At 44.1% G+C, this 19,388-nt stretch overlaps 1 protein-coding gene across 9 annotated transcripts in view; it reads left to right on the forward strand.

Annotated features, from left to right (window-relative positions):
- The window catches only part of LOC129247419 (muscle-specific protein 300 kDa), a 290,571-nt gene that overhangs the window by 113,271 nt on the left and 157,912 nt on the right, over window positions 1-19,388 (forward strand). For all 9 annotated transcript variants that reach the window (XM_054886543.1, XM_054886545.1, XM_054886544.1 and 6 more), the window contains exons 4-7: window positions 1,650-1,813; window positions 1,892-2,168; window positions 2,245-4,851; window positions 6,118-19,317. In XM_054886543.1, coding sequence (XP_054742518.1) covers window positions 1,650-1,813; window positions 1,892-2,168; window positions 2,245-4,851; window positions 6,118-19,317 — 16,248 coding nt within the window. The remainder of the gene's footprint in view (window positions 1-1,649; window positions 1,814-1,891; window positions 2,169-2,244; window positions 4,852-6,117; window positions 19,318-19,388) is intronic.

Raw genomic sequence — 19,388 nt, forward strand, 5'->3', positions numbered from 1 at the left:
CCTTTGAGTTGTACGGACTTTTATTGTAAAATGCGCTATACTTTTATAAAAACATAAAAAAGGAAATTAAACACCAACAAAATTGTTGAAAATTTGAATTCGTCGTGCTACTTTAACTTTGAACGCAGGTGTACGCATTTATTGTAATGAAAAATGCAGAAAATCGAGTTAAAGTTCCAAAATTTGTTTACATATTGGGAGGTTGAATTAGTTTTAAAGGTTTTTTTCGAAGATTTGGGGCTTTATTGTGAAAAAACGGTACAAAATATTTTATTCGAAGTATTGGCCATCGCTAGCTACAACTTTCGCCCATCTTTCGGGCAATTTCCGGATGCCGTTTCTCCAAAATTCTGGCCGCTGCTTGACTATCCATGACTCAACCCATATTTTGGTAGCCTCGTACGAGGAGAACCGCTGGTCCGCCAAATCGAGACTCATATGCCGGAACAAATGATAATCGGAGGGAGCTATGTCTGGACTATACGGCGGGTGGGGTAACACTTCCCAGCCAAGCGTTCCAAGGTATTTTTTGACAGGTTGAGCAACATGCGGCCGAGCGTTGTCATGTTGAAAAATAACCTTGTCGTGCCTTTTTACCGTTTCCGGCCGTTTTTCTTTCAATGCCCGGCTTAAACGCATCAATTGCAGTCGGTAGCGATCCCCCGTGATTGTTTCGCCCGGTTGGAGCAGCTCAAAATATACGACGCCGACCTGATCCCACCAAATGCAGAGCATGATTTTCTTGCCGTGAATATTCTGCTTGGCCGTCGACGTTGATGCGTGGTCGGGCAAACCCCGTGATTTTTTGCGTTTTGGGTTATCGTAGTGGATCCATTTTTCGTCGCCAGTCACCACCCGATGCAAAAAACCCTTCCGATTTTTTCGCTCGATCAGCAATTCGCACGTAAAAAATCGCCGTTCGACGTCGCGCAGCTTCAACTCGTACGGGACCCAATGTCCTTGCTTTTGGATCATTCCCATCGCTTTTAGACGCTTGCAAACGGTTGATTTATCAACGCCCAATGATTCAGCAAGCTCTTCTTGGGTTTGGCACGAGTCCTCGTTTACCAATTCCCCCAATTCCGCGTCCTCGAACTTTTTGGGCTGGCCAAGACGCTCCTTGTCTTCGGTGTGAAAATCGCCACTTTTGAATCGTCGAAACCAGTACTCACATGTTGAAATCGACGGAGTATGGTCTGGGTAGGCCTCCTGCAGCAATTCACGGGCTTGGGCTGTATTTTTTTTTCAAATTGAAGCAGAAAAGCAAAGCTTCCCGCAAATTGCGTTTCGACGGCACGAAAGTTGACATACTCGGAGCACGAAAACACTGCATTGTTTATACTTTAGCGAAATGACAGATACTGATAAACAAAGCCTAGGGATGAGGCTTTGTCATGAATATATATTCAGTATTGCCAACGCGATAAAGTGATAAATAGCGCCATCTGTGTGCCACCTTTAAAACTAATTCAACCTCCTAATAATTTTGTACAAACTGAAATTACTTTTTACTTTTTTTTATATTATTTAGAATTTTTTTTATTTATAAATATTTATTATGAAGCTTTAAATTTTATTTATTTATTTTTTCTTTCTTACTCCACGCAAAGTCCATTCCAAACTGATATTTTGTTCTTTCACTCTGACAGATTGAGGAGAATAGCCGCAACCTTGAATATTTGGGTCATGGTATTGGCGGTTCGGTTAGTTCTCTCGATAGCGTTGGCAAGGCAGTCAGCGACCAAAAGGCTGAGAAATGGAAGCAAGGTGCTAGGAAGACTCTATTGAATTGGGTTACCAATGCCTTGCCAAAGTAAGTTTTACTTGGATTATTTTTTTCTTTCCATTTTATTAATCGCACTTTATTGCCTTTTTTACCTGCTATTTACAGGGACAGCGGTATTGAGGTAAAGGATTTCGGTGCTAGTTGGAGAGATGGCGTCGCCTTCCTAGCCCTGATTGATGCCATTAAGGCAAATCTTGTCAATTTAGCCGATTTGAAGAAGGCCAACAACCGTCAACGTCTGGAAACTGCTTTCGATGTGGCCGAAAGTAAACTGGGCATTGCCAAATTGTTGGATGCTGAGGATGTGGATGTACCAAAACCGGATGAAAAGAGTATAATGACATATGTGGCGCAATTTTTGCACAAGTACCCTGAACCAAAAGTGAGCAATTTCTACACATTCACACATCCTTTTCCTCCTTTAACTAAGTGTGATTTTTTTTTAATTTTAATTGCAGGGTGCCTCTCGTGATACATCACATATACAACAGGAATTGGACGAACTACGTCGTTTCCTGATAGAAAAGACTACAGAATACGAGCCCATGGTCATGTCGAATTCATTCCCGCGTGATTTCGCTGAATATTTGATTGCACGTTCGGAAATCGACGCTCACTTGCCGGTCTACAATCGCCTGAAGGAATTGATGGAAAGTCAAAGTGGTTTCCTACAAGTACCACGCCCTGTATGGGAGGACATAAATTCGCTGTGGCAACGTTTGCAATATCAAATGAATTATTGGCTGTGGTTGTTGGATTCAGAATTGCCCGGCGAATTCGGTGTGGTCGGCAAGTGGCTAGCTGAAGCCGAAAAATTACTAATGGATAATGAGATACCAAGTGCCATGAATGAAGAGACAGCATCAGTGATCAGTAGAAAGTTGGAGGAGCATAAGTTATTCTTTGCCGATTTGCCGCGTATTATGGCAATGTTCGAGAATGCAAAGCGTTCACCATTGGTGCAACAAGTGCCGATCGAGCAATTGCGTAATATGGAGCGACGTCTGCAAGAAGTGGCGCCCAAGGCGGCCGAGCGTAGAATACGCTTAAAGTTCTTGGAACATAAGTGCTGTCTTATTGCTTTTCTCAATTTGGTTGAGAACAAAATGAAGGGTTGGACTGGCAAATATGGCTACGAAGAGAAGGTCAGCCAACAACTGGAACAATACAAGAATTTCGTATCGCGTAACAAAATTTTCCAAGAGTTCCAGAAAGCTTTCGTCGACATGCAACAAGTGGTGGACGAATACAAACGTGATGGCAATGTGCCACGCAAAGATATAACAGAAATCGATCGCTTCATGTACGAGACTGAAGAGCGTTGGAAGCGTGTCTCCATGGAGTTGAAATGCTGCCAGAACTCATTAGAAGAGGTTGTGACCTGTTGGAAGACATGGAATAATTTGGCACCCACCTGTGAGGAGTGGCTCAATTTGGCTGAAACTAAGTTGTCGCGCTCAGAAGATGAACGTTTGGAGTTTTTCCAGGACATCACCACATGGAAGGACAAATTCGATACACTCGCCAATGCGGCAAACTACTTGATTGCCTCCTGCGAGGATGGCATTGCGCACAACTTACGTCAGAAGCATGGAAATCTATCAGAGCGCTTTGAGCGTCTCTTTTCCAACACCAAGCAATACATGCACGCAGGTGATATCATACGCGCTCGTAACGAATACAAGTCGGGCATTGAAAAGCTTTCGCAATGGCTGCGCCATGCTGAACAAGTGCTCGGACAACGACAAATGCTGGGTAATACACAACAGATTGCCAAATATGGCGAGGACTTGCAAAAGCTAGCTAGCGAGATTGACGATAATGAGGAACTCTTCAAGACGGTTAGCCGCAACTTTCAGGGACTTATACAGGATCTACCACGCGACGAGGTTGATAAAATGATGAAATTACTCAAGCAGGAGAAGGAGTCGTTGGTGCGCATACGCGCGCAAATACCAGCGAAATTGCACCTCTTCCATCAGCTACTCATACAACAGGAATCGCTCGAAGCGGGCCAGAAAGAAATACACCAATGGCTGAATGATGCAGAGACATTGCTGAGCACGCATACGCTTTCAGGTGGACGTGACGCCATTAGCGAGGAGCTGAACAAGCACAAAACTTTCTTCTCGCGCACCGTCTACTATCGCTCCATGTTAGAGAGCAAAAATAAGGTTTTCCAGAACCTATTAAAGTCCGTTGCCGCTGATGATAATATCGACACCTCGCAGACGTCACACAGTATGCAACAGCTGAACGAGCGCTTTAATTATGTCATACAAAATGCTGAGCAGTGGGAGCAGCGCTTGAATGACACCTCACGCGGTTGGCACGCGTTCAAGGAAAGCGAACGTGTTGTTAGCGAATGGCTAACGCAGGCCGAATCAATGTTAATTGAGAAACACATTGAGTCGAAGACAATAATCGAGACACAGAAGTACTTCTTTGAAAATGTCAACGAGCGTTGGATGCACAATCTGGTGGAATCAGCACAGGACTTGCTGAAAACGTTACCGGCTCAAGAGCAAAAGCCTGTGGTGGACTCGGTTGAGAAGTTGCAAGCCAAGTGGCAGCAAGTTTTGTCGCAAGCGCCATTACATTTGCTGAAGCTAGAATTCCGTCTTGACGAATCGGCCTTCTATCAGACGCTGCAGGAAGTTGAGAAGGAATTGCATTTGGAACAACAGGCTTTGAACCGTAACGAAGATATCGACTCAATTCTCAACCGCAATGAGCAATTCTTCCGACAACAAGGACCAATACCGCAAATTGAAAAGTGCTTGCAGAATATGCATCGCATTAGTCAAGCTTATGGTTACCAAAAACCAACCGATAACAGTTTAGGCCAGTCTTATGACAATGCTAAGCTGCAGTGGCAGCAGTTGTCCGGTAAAATTGGAGATATGCGCGAGACATTGCAGCAAATACCGGCACAGTGGGACAGCTACCATGAGAAATTTAAGGAGATGGTCGAGTGGATGAATATTGTGGACAAGAGTCTGAAGAATATTGTCAATGAAGTGAACAGCATGGAGGAGTTCGAGAAGGAAAAGGTGGTCTTCCAGGTAAGGACGTTGTTATTATGTATATAAATTATTTGTGTGGATTTTGAAAGAGGGAATTAACCAATGAGTTTGTAACTTTATTCTTCAACATTTGACAAAAGTGAAACATATCTCCTAGAATTTCCGAACCGCTTCCAAGTCAATTACCATAAATAGCGACGCCTCTCATAAACTTGCTGTTTTACTCACGAGTTGCAAGTCAACTAAGTGAATCGGAAAGTATTCTGAACCCGCTTCCAGGCAAATCAGAAGTTGAATTGACTGTTTTGAGCATAGGGTGATTCAATAAGACCGCACATTGTCTTTTATACATAAAACTACAAAATTTGTTTTTTAGACGCCCCATAGACGCATTATACAATATCCGCTAAATGTCCGCCACGACTCTTTTGGCAACACAGCAATCAAAATGTTCTATAACTCTTTTGCACAGCTCGGATGGTACATCTATCTCAGGCTAATTGGCATAGGCCATACTTTTGACGTAGTCCCAGAGAAACAAGTTGAATTGTTTCAAATCGCAATATCTCCACCTCCTTGGTTTGTTAGATAACGCGCCCTAGGAACTTCGTTGTGACAAGTCACGTCATTTAAATTTGGCCATAAAGAGTTTGTTATCATGTCCCAATAACGTTCGCTGTTGATTGTAACATCTGTTACTGATATCATTTTCAAAGAAGTACGGTCCGATGACTCCGCCAGTTCAAGAGCCGCACTAAAGATGGTGAACGCTCATGGTAAAATGCACTTATTGCAGTACGACCATTCTCTTAAAATGGATCACTTCACGCGTTGTTCAACTGATTATCGCGCTATGACTAAGTTTTCGGAGGACTGTAGTAACATTTGTCTTGAAAAAAATATACACAAAATTTATATATCTCAAATATTTGCTGTCAAATATCTTCATCAGTCTTGAATGACTTTATACAGATATTTCAAGACCTGAAGAAAGTTCCTCGTTGAATTCATTCCAGTCGGTGATATTTCGCTCCTTGGTTACTTGTCAAGTTAGGAATGTTTCAAAATCCACACTCAACTATTCTCGTTCCCATAACCTCAAGCACTGTATAAATCACCATACTAATCAAATTCTCATTGCAAATCCATTAATGCAGCTCAGGGAACTTGTGGTAAAATTATGCTTCATTAAATTGCTCTAAAATGTTTGCTTCATACAAACGTAACATACGAGTATAAACCGCACCAATTTTTCAACATTACTGTTTATTAACATCGACACCTTTTTGTTCACTTTGTTTCCAGAAAATCTGTCAAGAAGCAGATAACAAAAGGGAGGACATGAAATGGCTGGTGAAAACGCTAGACTCCTTACTTAGCTACGCCAGCGAAGATGAGGCAAATCTCGAACAGAAGAAACTCGAAGATCTAATTGCTCGCTACAAGAACCTCATACCGACCATCGAAATAACAATGGTTAAGACCGAGGTGTTCTCCAAGTGCTACACATATCGTCGTGAGGTGCACGAGGTTGTCTGTCTGCTTAGCAAAGTGAAGGAGCAAGCCACCAATATACCCCCACCAGAGAGCCTTGAACGCGTCAATAAATTGATTGAAGAGCAACAATATGCCATTAGCCAGCTTGACCATCAACGTCCACACATTATGTCGATGTTACAGCGTGGTCGTGACTTGAGCAAAGATGTGCATGCGCCAACTTTCGTTAATGTAGAAGTGAAGAACCTGGAGACAGGCTGGAATGAGGCATACACAGAAACTGCTGACAAATTGCAATTACTCAAGGGCACCCAGGCTGTGTGGAATGATTTTGTCGATCAGAAGAACGACATCTTTTCCATGTTGCAGACAGCGGAGACAGAATTGCGTGCGTTGACACCACTTCAAACCGACCCCAAGAATGTGAGCCAAGATTTGCAAGCTAAGCGTGAGTTGAATGTTCATTTGCAGCAGGCCTCACATCAATTGCTGCCTAAATTGCATTCCTTGAAAGCCGAGCTGGCACCTTTGGCCGCGCCAGATAAGCGTCCCATATTAGAGAAGGAAGTGACTGAAGTCGAGAAGATGTTCTTTAATACAATGGAACATGTAAAGGATCGCGTCGGTTATCTAGAAGATTATAGCGCCAAGTGGAACAACTATAAATCGCGCCTGTCTGAATTGCAAGAATGGGCAAATCGTGTGGCGCCTAAGAGCATAGAAGCATTGCAGTCCGAAGACCTCACACCCGAAGAGCGTGTTGTGAAGGTGAACGCTTTCAAGGGCGTGCTTGGCGAGCGCATGAAGCAGCTGGACATATTGGCTTCGGATGCTGCCGAATTGGCACCCAAGGAGGGCAATATCGCCGAAGCTAAACGTCTTAAAGGTGAAATCACCAAATTGCAAGAGGTGCTGAGCGCAATCAACCGTAATGTTGATCATCAAGCTAAGGCTGTGAAGGAAGATCTGGTGAACTGGCAACAATACCAAACTGGTTTGCAGCAAATCAAGCCGATAGTTGAGGAATGTGAAATCAAGGTAAATACCATAGTTCCTAAGCCCATTACACTTGAAGAAGCCGTTGCATTGCAACAAAACGCCAAACAGTTCGAAACACAATGCCTCGAGCAGTTAGACAGACTCCAAGGCATATCAAACATTAGTCATAAAATGCTGTGCAAAACCAATGCCCCTGACGAGTTAGATGCCATGCATTCCCGCTGGACATCGGTTCATGAAAATGCCAGGCAAGCCAGTGGTAAGCTGGAAAAACTTGTCGCCAATTGGAAATCTTTTGATGCCGACGCTACCAAACTGGAGGATTGGGTCAATAAGGGCGATCAAGCGATGGGCAAACGCCCGGCAGTGCTCAATACTCCGCACGTCGATAAGCTTGAGAAGGAGCTTGTCAAACTCAAGTCATTCAATAATGAAATTTCGGAGCAACAAGCAAAACTCGTCGCACTTGGTCAAGCAGCCGATCAGATAAGTTTGCATTTGGCGCCAGAGGGCGCAGTTGCACTCAAGGAGCGTGTTAATAATATGAAAGCCAAACTGCAGAAGCTCTCCGAGGGTACACGTGCTAATATCAATGAAGTATCCGATGCGATTATAGCGCGTCAAGATTTCAATGCCAAAATGGTGAACTTTTCCAATTGGATGGATCAGCTGCGCAACCAAGTGGCACAAGTCGAGGAAATCAATCCTGAACGCGTTGAGACCAGTTTACACGTTATTCATGCTTTGATGCAAGAACATGCCGACAAGAAACCCAGCTTCAATGCAATATACGATGAAGTGAAACAACTTTCGCTATCCGCGCCAGCTGAAGAAGCCAAAACACTGAATGACAGTTATACAACACTGGTTGTTAACTATCAGAACCTCGAAACAAATCTGCAGCAAAAGAAGGTTGCGCTCGAGAAGTGGACAGAAATACTTGGCTGGAAAAATGAGACCGAAAGTCACTTGAATTATTTGAAACACCAACTGGAGAAGCCCGAAGGTCCGAAGCCAGAGGAGCTTAGTAAGATCATCAATGAAATCGATACAATTGGCAGCTCGGTGAGTTATTGGAAAGCACAAGCCAAAGAGATCGATGAAAGTCCGGCCATCCAATTACGTGATGCTTTGACACGAAAACCATTGATTGCTTCACAGATTGTTAATGATGTCGAAAATAAATTGGACAATTTGAAAATACGTTCTCAGGCACAAAAACAGCAGGCTGAACAGATGAACGTACGCAAAGAGAAATTCCAAACGCTTGGCCAGAATTTCGGTCAGTCATTGCTAGACAATCGTGCTAAATTGCATAGCATTCTACAACAGAAGCCCGGTTTGCATAATATAGACCAAATTATAGCCGACTTAGTTGCTTTGAATGAGGTAATCAAGGGACAGGCCGAATTAAAGGATCGTCTTCATGATGAGGGCTCTATATTGATGCGTGAAGATATCGGTATTATGCCCGCCATACAAGAAAGTCTCTTGATCTTCGACAAAGACTATGACACGCTGCAGAACGAAATTGCCGATCGCATACAAAAGTATAATTTGATTAGCCAAGCGTTGCGCGAATACGCTGACACAAAAGATAAGTTTGCGAAAGAACTTAAGAAGGCCGAAGATCTATTCAGCGCTATACCACAGCAACCGCGCGATGAAGTGGAGTTGCAACAGGCTGCGGAAAAGACGCGCAAAACTATGGAGCAAATACGCAAGTCCAAGGCGAATCTTGATGATCTTGAGCGACGCGGCAATAATGTGGCGAAGTTATTTGACGCCATCGGCGAAATTGTGCCACAAGAAATCTCTGATGATGTAAAGGCAGCCAAACAGCAATGGCAAGATTTGCACGACAAGACTGCCAAGAGTGCACATATGTATGAGACAGAGGCGGTAATCTGGTCACAGATCGAAGATGCTAAGAAGGAACTAGTACCATGGTTGGCTGAAACTAACCAGGGTCTATGTGATGCTGCTGATAATTCAATTGAAATCGAATTCGGCCCTATGCGTCTGACTAAGTTCCATGCTGAATTGCCTTCCTACCAAATACTGAAGGACACCATCGCAGAGAAGAGTCGCGAACTTGTAAAAATTAACAACGGCGTGGAAATTCCAGCACTTACTGAATTAAATAAACTGCTCACAGCGCAGTTCCAGGAAGTGGATTCGAATGCCGCACGTTTAGAAGCAGTCACTTCAAATTTCAATGAGCAAGAACAGGATTTGCGCAAGAAGATCAAAAATGCAGGCGAGCAAGTGAACAAATTGCGTGAGCAGTTGATCAAATGCGATGACATGTCAGGTGAGCCGAGCAAAATCATGGAACGTCTACTTAAATGCCGTGACTTACGCAACGCCTTAGACGGAAGCGCTAATGAAATTGACAACATCAAGCAGTGCGTTGATGAGATGCGCGCCCAATATCCAACATTCAGTGAGTCGATTATACCCAAGGAACTGAACAATGTGCAAAAACGCTTTGAGGCCGTGGATACACATGCAAAGAAGATCGAGTCCTCGCTTTTGCAATTCCTGAAGAAATTCCATGCCGATAAGGTCGGTATGCTGAAGCGCATAATTGCCACACAGCGCGAAAAGGTGGCTTGGTGCCAACCTGAGTCAACAAGTGACAAATACAATTTGGATGTGAAGCGTTCATCGCTACTGGAGGTCAGCAAGGCAATTGACGATTGCCAAAAGCGTAATGCTGAAATTGGAAAATCTCTGGAGCTACTACAAGCTGTTGAAACACCACAAAATCTTAAGGACTTGCAAAAAGACGCCGAATTATTGAACGGTGAAATGAAAGCATTGCAAGATAATTTCAACAAAATCAAGAATGTGCTTGATGAAAATGTAGATTTATGGTCGCAGTACGAGCAAACCAATGAAGAGCTTTCCTCGTGGTTACGCGATGTTGAGGGGCGCATCAAAGCCGAGACAAGCAATCAAGTGAATGTACCAGAAATCCAGAAGAAGTTGCAAGAACTCGCCTTATTGCAGCAAGACATTAAAGCGCACGAGCCAGTAGTGCAGAATTTAGAGAAGACATCACAACTGCTGATGGAGAAGAATCCCGAAGCACGTATTGGTCAATTTGTTACCCACTTGCTACAACGCTACCAAACTGTGGCCAAGAGCTTGGCTGGCTACATCGATAAGGTGCAAAACGCACAGCGCGCGAATAGTGATTTTGTGACAGCCGTCAAAGATTTCAATGACTGGTTGTCCGATGCGAAAGTTGAGTTCCAAGAATTGGCGCGCATGGGCTCACCCGGCTCATCTTCGGCTACTGCTCAACAGTTGCAGACAGTGAAGAACTACTTGAAGACCTTCGATAATGGCCAGCTTTTGTTGAATAATGCTGTTGATATCGGTGAGGCATTATATCCTGTTGTAATACCTGAGTACAGAGAGAAGATTCGAGCAGAGCTGCGTAATATACGCGAAAACTACGACTATTTGCGTGACGAAGCCAATGCGCTCTTACAACAGATTGAGGGCGTTTTGATACAGAAGACCTCCATTGAGGAGAGTTACACGCAGGTGTCGCACTACCTCAACGAGTCCAAAGCTAAGGTGGCCGCTGCTGATGAACTCTATCCCACATTGGCGGCTAAGAAGAGCGCTCTGCAGAACTACAAGACACTTCTGCAAGAGATAACATTGCATAAGAACGCTTTAAAACAGTTGCACGATAAGGCTGTGACACTCTGCGATGACGAATCTGAACGTAAAACCGAAGAGTCTATCGAAGAGTACAATGGTTTGTCTAAAAAAATTGCCGATCGTATCAATGTGGTCGGCAACCAGGTTGTCAAGCATGAGGCATACGACCAAGTACTAGAGAAAGCACAAGATTGGCTCAACACCATAAAATCGGAAGCAATTGATATTTTGAATGAGACAACTTTTGAAAAGGAAGGTGCAGAAGAGAAGTTAACTGTTGTTGAGAATCTGCTGCAACACAAGCCCGAAGGCGACACAATATTCGAGACATGCCACCAACTATTGCAAACCGTGCTTTCACAAACACACCCCAACGGCCATCCAGCATTGCTACGTAGCTACGAAGAGCCAAAGAAGTCATGGGATGAATTTATGACTTTGTGCCGGGATTCTCTCGTCAAATTGAAACAGCTTTGTTCTAAATGGGATGAGTTTGAATCCATTATCGACGAGATCGATAATTGGATGAAAGATGTCGAGAATGTCGTGAAGAATCAGAGCTTGAAGAGCACGGCTGGCACAAAGAAAGCGCACTTAGCCCAACTCGAGAGCATTGCAAAAGACATCGATCAACGAGCAGCGTCCATTAACGACTTACTCGACCAAGGTCGTGAAATCGAGGGTGAAACCGATTTGAATCTTAAACTGTCTCGACTGAATACAAGATATCAAACGCTGAAGAATCTCTGCAAAGAATCTATTGCGAAGTACGCCAATTACGTAAAGGATCATGAAACCTTCGACACTGATTATGAAGTGTTTAAGAAAGACTTACAGCAGTGCATAGAAAATTTGGCACAAAACGGTGAAATTGTCGGGGATCAGAACATATTGCAAGAACGCCAAAACAAATTGCGTGAGATGGCAGACAAACGCATCAACGATTCAACTAGCTTTGAAAGCTTGGTCGATCGGGGTGAGAAGTTATACGGACACACAAGCCCCGATGGCCGCGAGATAATTCGCCAGCAACTGCGTGCTTTGCGTACCATGTGGGACAATTATTCGGATGACCTAAATGCGGCCACACAGAATATAGACCACTGCCTGCAACAGTTCAACGATTTCAATATTGCCAAGGATCAGCTGACCAAATGGTTAAAGGATGTAGACAAGGCGATGCAGAGCCACACCGAACCAAAGACAACACTGCAAGAAAAGCGTGCACAGCTGCAAAACCACAAATTGCTTCACCAGGAAATTACAACACACAATGTATTGGTGGATAACGTTTGTGATAAGGCGCAGGTGTTAATCGATCAAATCAAGGACAACACGCTGAACGTCTATCTACAGTCTATCAAACAATTGTTCAACAACATTGTGAAGAAGTCTGAAGAAATTCTAAATAATTTGGATAAATGCGTGCAAGAGCATACCGATCTACATAATCAAATAGCAGCCGCTAAGACTTGGATCTCTGGCGAGAAGGAGAAATTGCTGGAGTGTGACGACGCCTATGGTGAAAAGGCTGACATCAAGCGAAAGATTGAGACATTGGTGCAGCTGGCTCAGAATAAACCGCACGCGCAAAAGATAATCGAAGAAATACGTGGTCAGTTCGAGAAGGTGAAGGCCACTACTTCAGAAAAGGGCAATGAGATCCTCGAAAAAGAAATCGAAGAACTAGAGACCACTATAAAGAGTCACTTTGATGATATTGAGGGCATCGAAGGTAAGCAAAAGGACGTACTGCAGCAATGGAACGATTTTGAGAGCAAACTTGAAGAGCTCACAAAATGGTGTCGTCAAGCCGAAGTCGTCTTCCGTGAACAGCAATTAAAGTCAACTTTGCACGAGAAGGTGGAACAATTGGAGAAATACAAAATCCAACGTGATCTTATTTTGCAGAAAGAGAAGGAAATTGACGCATTTGCTGACGCAGCTCACGCTCTGTTGAACAATTGCGGTGCCGATCGTCTGAAAACGCTAACAATGCAAATCACCAACCGCTACCAACTATTGCAAGTACTCAGCAAAGAGGTAGTCAATCGTTGGTCGAACTTAGTGGATGATCATCAAATCTACCAGGACAAATACAATGAAGTGGATTTGTGGCTTCAACCTATCGAGCAACAATTGGATAATGCGCTTAAACATGAACCTTCTCAAGCCGCAAATATTTTACAAGTTCTGCTCTCTGAGAAAGAGCAAGCTGAAACGCTCTTCAATGCGTTGAATGCTGCCGGTGAGAAGGCGTTGCCTGAAACCTCCACTGAGGGACGCGAAAAAATACGCAAAGATTTGCGTGATATACATGAACGCTGGGATAAACTGGACGAAGGCATACGCAATCTGCAGAAAAGGCAAGAGGCACAAAGTGTGCAACTATCGAGCTACCAGGATATACTTGGTCAGACACTCAACTGGTTGGATCAAATAGAAAAGGTGCTACAGAACGAAAATCCCAACACCTGGACTAGTGCGCAGGAAATACGCTCCAAATTGTACAAGTACAAGACCACCACACAGGACATCAACTCGCACAAGCGTATCATTGAGGCTGTGAATGAGAAGGCTGCTGTACTTTTGGAGGGTACTGCCCCTACAAATATCGCTGATATCAAGAATGCCGTTGCCGATGTAAACAAACGATATGAAAAAGTGGCCGATGACTGTGCCACACTGCTTGGACAGCTCGAGGAAGCATTTGAGGTGTATCAGCAGTTCAGTGAATTGCAGAAGGCACAGCAGGATTATCAGAAGAATCTTTGGGATCGCTTGACCGGCTACTCAGATTACTCTGGTAACAAGCCAGCTTTACAAGCGCGTCTAAATAAGATATGCGAAATTCAAGATAGTTTACCCGAAGGTGTTTCTAAACTACAAAACCTCTCAGCTCATATTGAAGAGAATGCAAAGTTGTTGCCTGCGCGCTCTAAAGAGGCGATGTCACGAGATTTAGCCAACTTGCATGCGGACTTTGATAAATTTAGCGCCGCACTTAGCGACGTAAAGAGTGGCCTCGAGAATCGCCTACAACAATGGAGCGATTACGAAGTAAATCTGGATCGTTTGATTAATTGGTTGAGCGAAGCTGAGAACGCACTCAAGAACTATAATCCAAAGTCGACAATGGAAGAGAAGGAAGAGCAATTAAATCGCTTCCAATCGCTTATGCAGAACTTACGTCAAAATGAAATAGAGTTCGAAAAAATGAAAGACGATTCCTCGGAATTAATCCAAAGTTCTGGTGAAACCAGAATCGCTGTTAACGTACAGCAAGTTACCTCACGTTTCCAATCCATTCAAGCGACCACGAAAGAGATTCTCAAGAAATGCGAACAATCTGTGTATGACCATCAACAATTTAACGAAAAATACAAGCAATGCTCTGATTTCTTGGCAAATGCGCAAGCGAAGTTCGATGACTCCAGCGATCTCGCGCAAGTGGGTTCGCGCGATGATCTGCTAAAGAAGCAGACTGCAATCCAAGAACTCTTAGCCCAACAACCCAATGCATCTTTGATGTTAAACAGCACCATCGAAGGGGGTGAGAAATGCTATGCATCCACGGCCACGGAAGGACGTGAAGCCATACGTGTGCAATTGGCCGAATTGCAGGAAGCCTTCGACAAGCTTTATGACAATCTCACAATCGTTTCTAGAAAGATTCAAGATAAGATGTCCAAATGGTCTGGATTTGATGAAATCGCCGAAAAATTGCAGGCGTGGTTGAATGAAATTGAGAAAGCCCTACCAGCTGAGATTGAGCTGAAAACCACGTTGGACGAGAAACGCGCTAAATTGCAATCGTACCGCGACACTCTTAATGATCTCAACAACCATCAAGTTGAGGTGAAGAATTTGCAGGAAATCGCTAGCAATTTGCCGGAGAAGAACGATCATGTCGACCATGTTACGAAAGAGATTGCTGAGCAATTCAATAAAGTGCACAAACGTGCCCAGAACTTTGTTGAACGCTACGAGGCTATTGTGAGTGACCACCAGCAGTACACTAAGGCCGTCATGGAAGCACAAGAGTACATTGAGGCCACACACAACACAATTGACTACTGGGGTGATTTGGATTTGGAACAAGTATCTCTGCATACAAACTTAGATCGTTTGAAAAATCTCAAAGACAACTTAGCCGATGAGTTCCCTCGCGTGGATCAAGTCCGCGCCTTGGGCGAAAAGGTTATTCCTGGCACTATTGAGAGTGGACAGACAAATATCAGATCCCAAATCGATACCACCCAACAGGAGTGGGAAGGTCTTATCGCTGCCATTACCTCGACCATTGAAGCTATCGAGAATCGTTTGCAGCAGTGGGCAGAATATGAGCAGCTACGCGACCAATGCCTGGCTTGGATCCGCGAATCGGACAACAAGTTGCACGCAATTGACTTGAAGCCTACACTTAACGATAAGAAGGCGCAATTGGAAGCATTGAAAAATCTGCAAGGTGAAATGCGCGCTAAGGAGCTAGAAATCGACAGCGTTTCAGAGAAGGGCCAATCATTGCTGAAGGGTGCGTCCAGCATGCGCTCATCTGGACCTGAGTTGACTACGAAATATCAGCAGATCTTCCACAAAGTAAAGGAACTCAACAACCGTTGGCAACAGTATGTCACATCTCATCAAGAATTCGATAACGCCATTTCTGAGTGTTCGACCTGGATTAATGGCATCAAAGATAAGTTGGACTACTGTGCTGATATGTCCTCCATGAGCCAAAAGGAACTGGATAAGAAGTTAGCAACTATCCAGGATATTATACTACTCAAAGATGAGGGCTCTGCGAAGGTACTCAGTATTGTTGAGCTAGCGCAGAATGTACTTGCCAATACCGCACCAACCGGGCACGAAGCGATCAACAAAAAACTATCAGATCTACAAGAATTGTGGTCCAATATTGCATTGCGCATTATCGATGTAAAATCCACTCTTGATGATTCCATAACTCAGTGGTCTGGTTTCTTGGAACAAGTACAAAATGTACGTAAATTCAATGAATGGTTGGAGAATGTGTTGAAAGAGCTCTCCGAAAATCAAACTACAATGCCTGAGAAGCGCGCTCAACTCGATCGCGTAAAGGCCACCGAAGAAAAGGTGCGCATGGAGAAGATTGATGTTGATTCGTTGAAGGTGCAGGCTAGAGAGATGATCGAAAGCGGTCAACAAAGTCAGGCAGCCTTCCAGGCTCAGAAAGTACTCGATAATTTCGATGAATTGTTTGCGCGCATCCAGAAACTGCTCTCCGATCGTCATGATCAATACAGAGATCATCGTCTCTACAAGGAAGCTTATGATGATTTGGTTAGCTGGATTAGCCGTGCACGCGAGAAGTTCCCATCGCTCAAACAGAGTAGTCTCAGCGATAAGTTGGCCATTGAAAATGCCGTGCAGGCAACTGAAGCCATGCTGAATAAGCAGGCTCAGGGCGAATTATTAGTGGAGCATTTGGTTCACACGGGCGAAGTTGTATTGGCTAGTACATCCCCGCAAGGACAAGAGATTATTCGTAATGACATACGTGCTTTGCGTGACAGCTTCGAGTCACTGTTCCGTGAAATTAACCAACAGAAAGAAAACTTGGAGGTTACCATGGTTCAATGGCGGGCCTACAAAGATGAATACGAACGGTTGATCGAGTGGTTGCAACAAATTGATATTCTTGTTAAGAATCACAAACTGAACTTGTCGCCAAACTTACCAGATAAAGAAAAACAAGTGGCGGACATGCGTGAAGTAATGTCTCGTTTGGAAGGAGGCAAAGCGGATATCGATAAATTCAACGCTTCTTCCGCGGGACTCCTGAAATCACATTTGGAGTCCTATGTGAACAATCAGCTGAGACATTTGAACTCGATGTATCAAGTGCAAGTAAATCTGGCTAAAGATGTGCTAAAGAAGGTTGAAACCAATCGCGATCAACATCGTGAATACAATGCGAACTTGAAGTCAGCGCAGGATTGGATCAGTGACGCCAAGGATGCAATACGCGAGGCTAGTGATTCTTCCAGCGCTGGCTCGAAGGAGCTACTGCAGAAGCGCTTGGAGAAAATTCAACAATTGATTAGCAATAGGGAGGTGGGACAGAACTTGGTACACACGGCGATCAACAACGGTGAAAAGGTAGTTAGAAATACTCGCTCCGATGGTCGTGATGCGATCAACAGCGAGATGAAAGAACTGCAGAATGATTGGGATAGGCTGGTAAAGAAAATGTCCACTGCCAAAGTACAGTTGGAGACCAATTTACTGCAATGGGCCGACTACAGCTCTAGCTATTCACAACTGCAACAATGGATTACCGACCGCGAGTCCAAGTTACAACAAGCATGCGAACAGAAGGTTGTAAAATCGAAACGAGGTCAACCAGGCTTAACCTCCGGTTTAAGCGAGCGTAAAGCCAATTTGCGTCAAACTAATAATATTGTGCAGGATATAGTCTCCTTCGAGCCAATGATACAATCGGTGGCATCGAAGGCATCCGATTTACAGCAAGGCGCCCCAGCCTCAGAAATATCAGGCAAATATGAGACACTCACCAAACAGGCCAAGGATCTGTACGAAAAACAAAAGAATACTATCGACCAATTCCAGGCATTGATTGATGCGGGCAATGAATTCGCTGCATGGTTGCGTAATGCCAAGGAGCATCTGAGCAAATGTTCTGAGCCAACTGGCGATAAACAAGCGTTAGCTGAGAAGACACACCAACTCAAAATACTGCAGAGTGAAGTGCCTGAAGGACAAAAGAAGTTGCAAGCTGTATTGGCGCAAGGTGAATTAGCTTGTCACAATGCTGAGACCGAGGATCGAGAGATCATTGAAGAGGAGGTTGGATTGTTACAAGAAGAGTTTGATGCTTATGTAGAAGCACTGAAGAAGGCCAAAGACTACTTAGAAGTTGGTATTGTCAAGTGGTCAGACTATCAAGACCAATACAGCGAAGCGCTGGAATGGCTTAATAAGACAGAAGCAATGGTGCAATCGTACAACAAACTACAAGATAGTTTGGCACGCAAAAAGATAGTATTGGAAGAGTTCCAAGGTCACTTGCAAACACTCTTCGATTGGCAGAAAACATTAGATCACCTCAATATGAAGGCACAAATGTTGCTGGAGACCTGCTCCGATACACGCGTTAGCAATGCTATCATGCAGTTGGCCACCAAATACAATACACTGCTCACGTTGGCCAAGGAAGTGATGCGCCGTCTGGAGTTGCACTACCAAGAACACCAACAGCACCGCACTTTGTACGAAGAGTGTCAATCATGGATTGAAATCACACGCGAAAAGCTTGCGGAGTGCGCACAGATACCAGGTACCTTGAACGAGGTGCAAATCAAACTTAACACCGTTAAGAACTTGCGCCAAGGTTTTGAGTCTGGTCAGAATAAGCTACGCTATCTGCTTGAGCTGAAGGAGAAAGTGATTATGAATACCGAACAAAGTGGTGCGTCCAAGGTTCAGGAGGATACCGAAGCACTGAAACAAGACTTTGACAAGTTGTTGATCGACATGAACGACGTACGCCAGAAATTGGCGAATCGCCTGTCACAATTGGAAGAGGTTTACAAATTACATAAACTGCTAACCGAATGGCTCGAAGACGTCGAACCCAGCGTCAAGACCAGCGACGAGTTCCTAAATGATTTGAGCGAAAAACGTGCAGCGCTCGAGAAATTCCGCGCCATTCAACGTGACATCAACGGTCATAATGATATTGTCGAGAAGATTAATGCGCGCTTGAATGAAGACAACAGCTTGGACCGTAAAGACTTCCATGAGGGTCTCAACAAATACGAGACCTTACAAGAGACTGTCGGCAAGATCATCGAATCTCTCGAAAACCAAGTCAATAATCATGACAAATATAAACAGGCATTCAATGAAATTCAAGATTGGTTGCGCAGAACACGCATTGAGATCGAACAATGCGCCGATTGTCATGGTGAAAAGGTGCAAGTTGAAGAACGTCTTAATAAGCTAGGAGACATTGGTGCTTCAATGGTGGAGGGCAAATCGTTGCTGGATGCTTGTGAAGAACTAAGTCAAGCAGTGATTGCCACCAGCGGCAATGAAGGTCAAGATGCGGTGTCTCAGGAAATCAAGCAATTAGTAGGCGAATGGGAAACACTGCAGGCGATGATGCGTGATGCGCGCGCCAATTTGGAGACTTGTTTGTCGTTATGGAATACATTCTTGCAGAATTTCAATAAGATCAACAAATGGATTGAAGATATTAGCAAGCGTGTATCTACAGCCGCCGAAGCCGAAAATAAAACACCCGACGACTTGGCATACGCCAAGGTAAGTTCATTCATGTGTCACCCTCTTTCCTTACTAACTCAACACCCAAGCTGAGCTATTACTAAACGCAC

The sequence above is a fragment of the Anastrepha obliqua genome, chromosome 5 (assembly GCF_027943255.1).
Source record: "Anastrepha obliqua isolate idAnaObli1 chromosome 5, idAnaObli1_1.0, whole genome shotgun sequence".
Lineage (NCBI taxonomy): Eukaryota > Metazoa > Arthropoda > Insecta > Diptera > Tephritidae > Anastrepha > Anastrepha obliqua.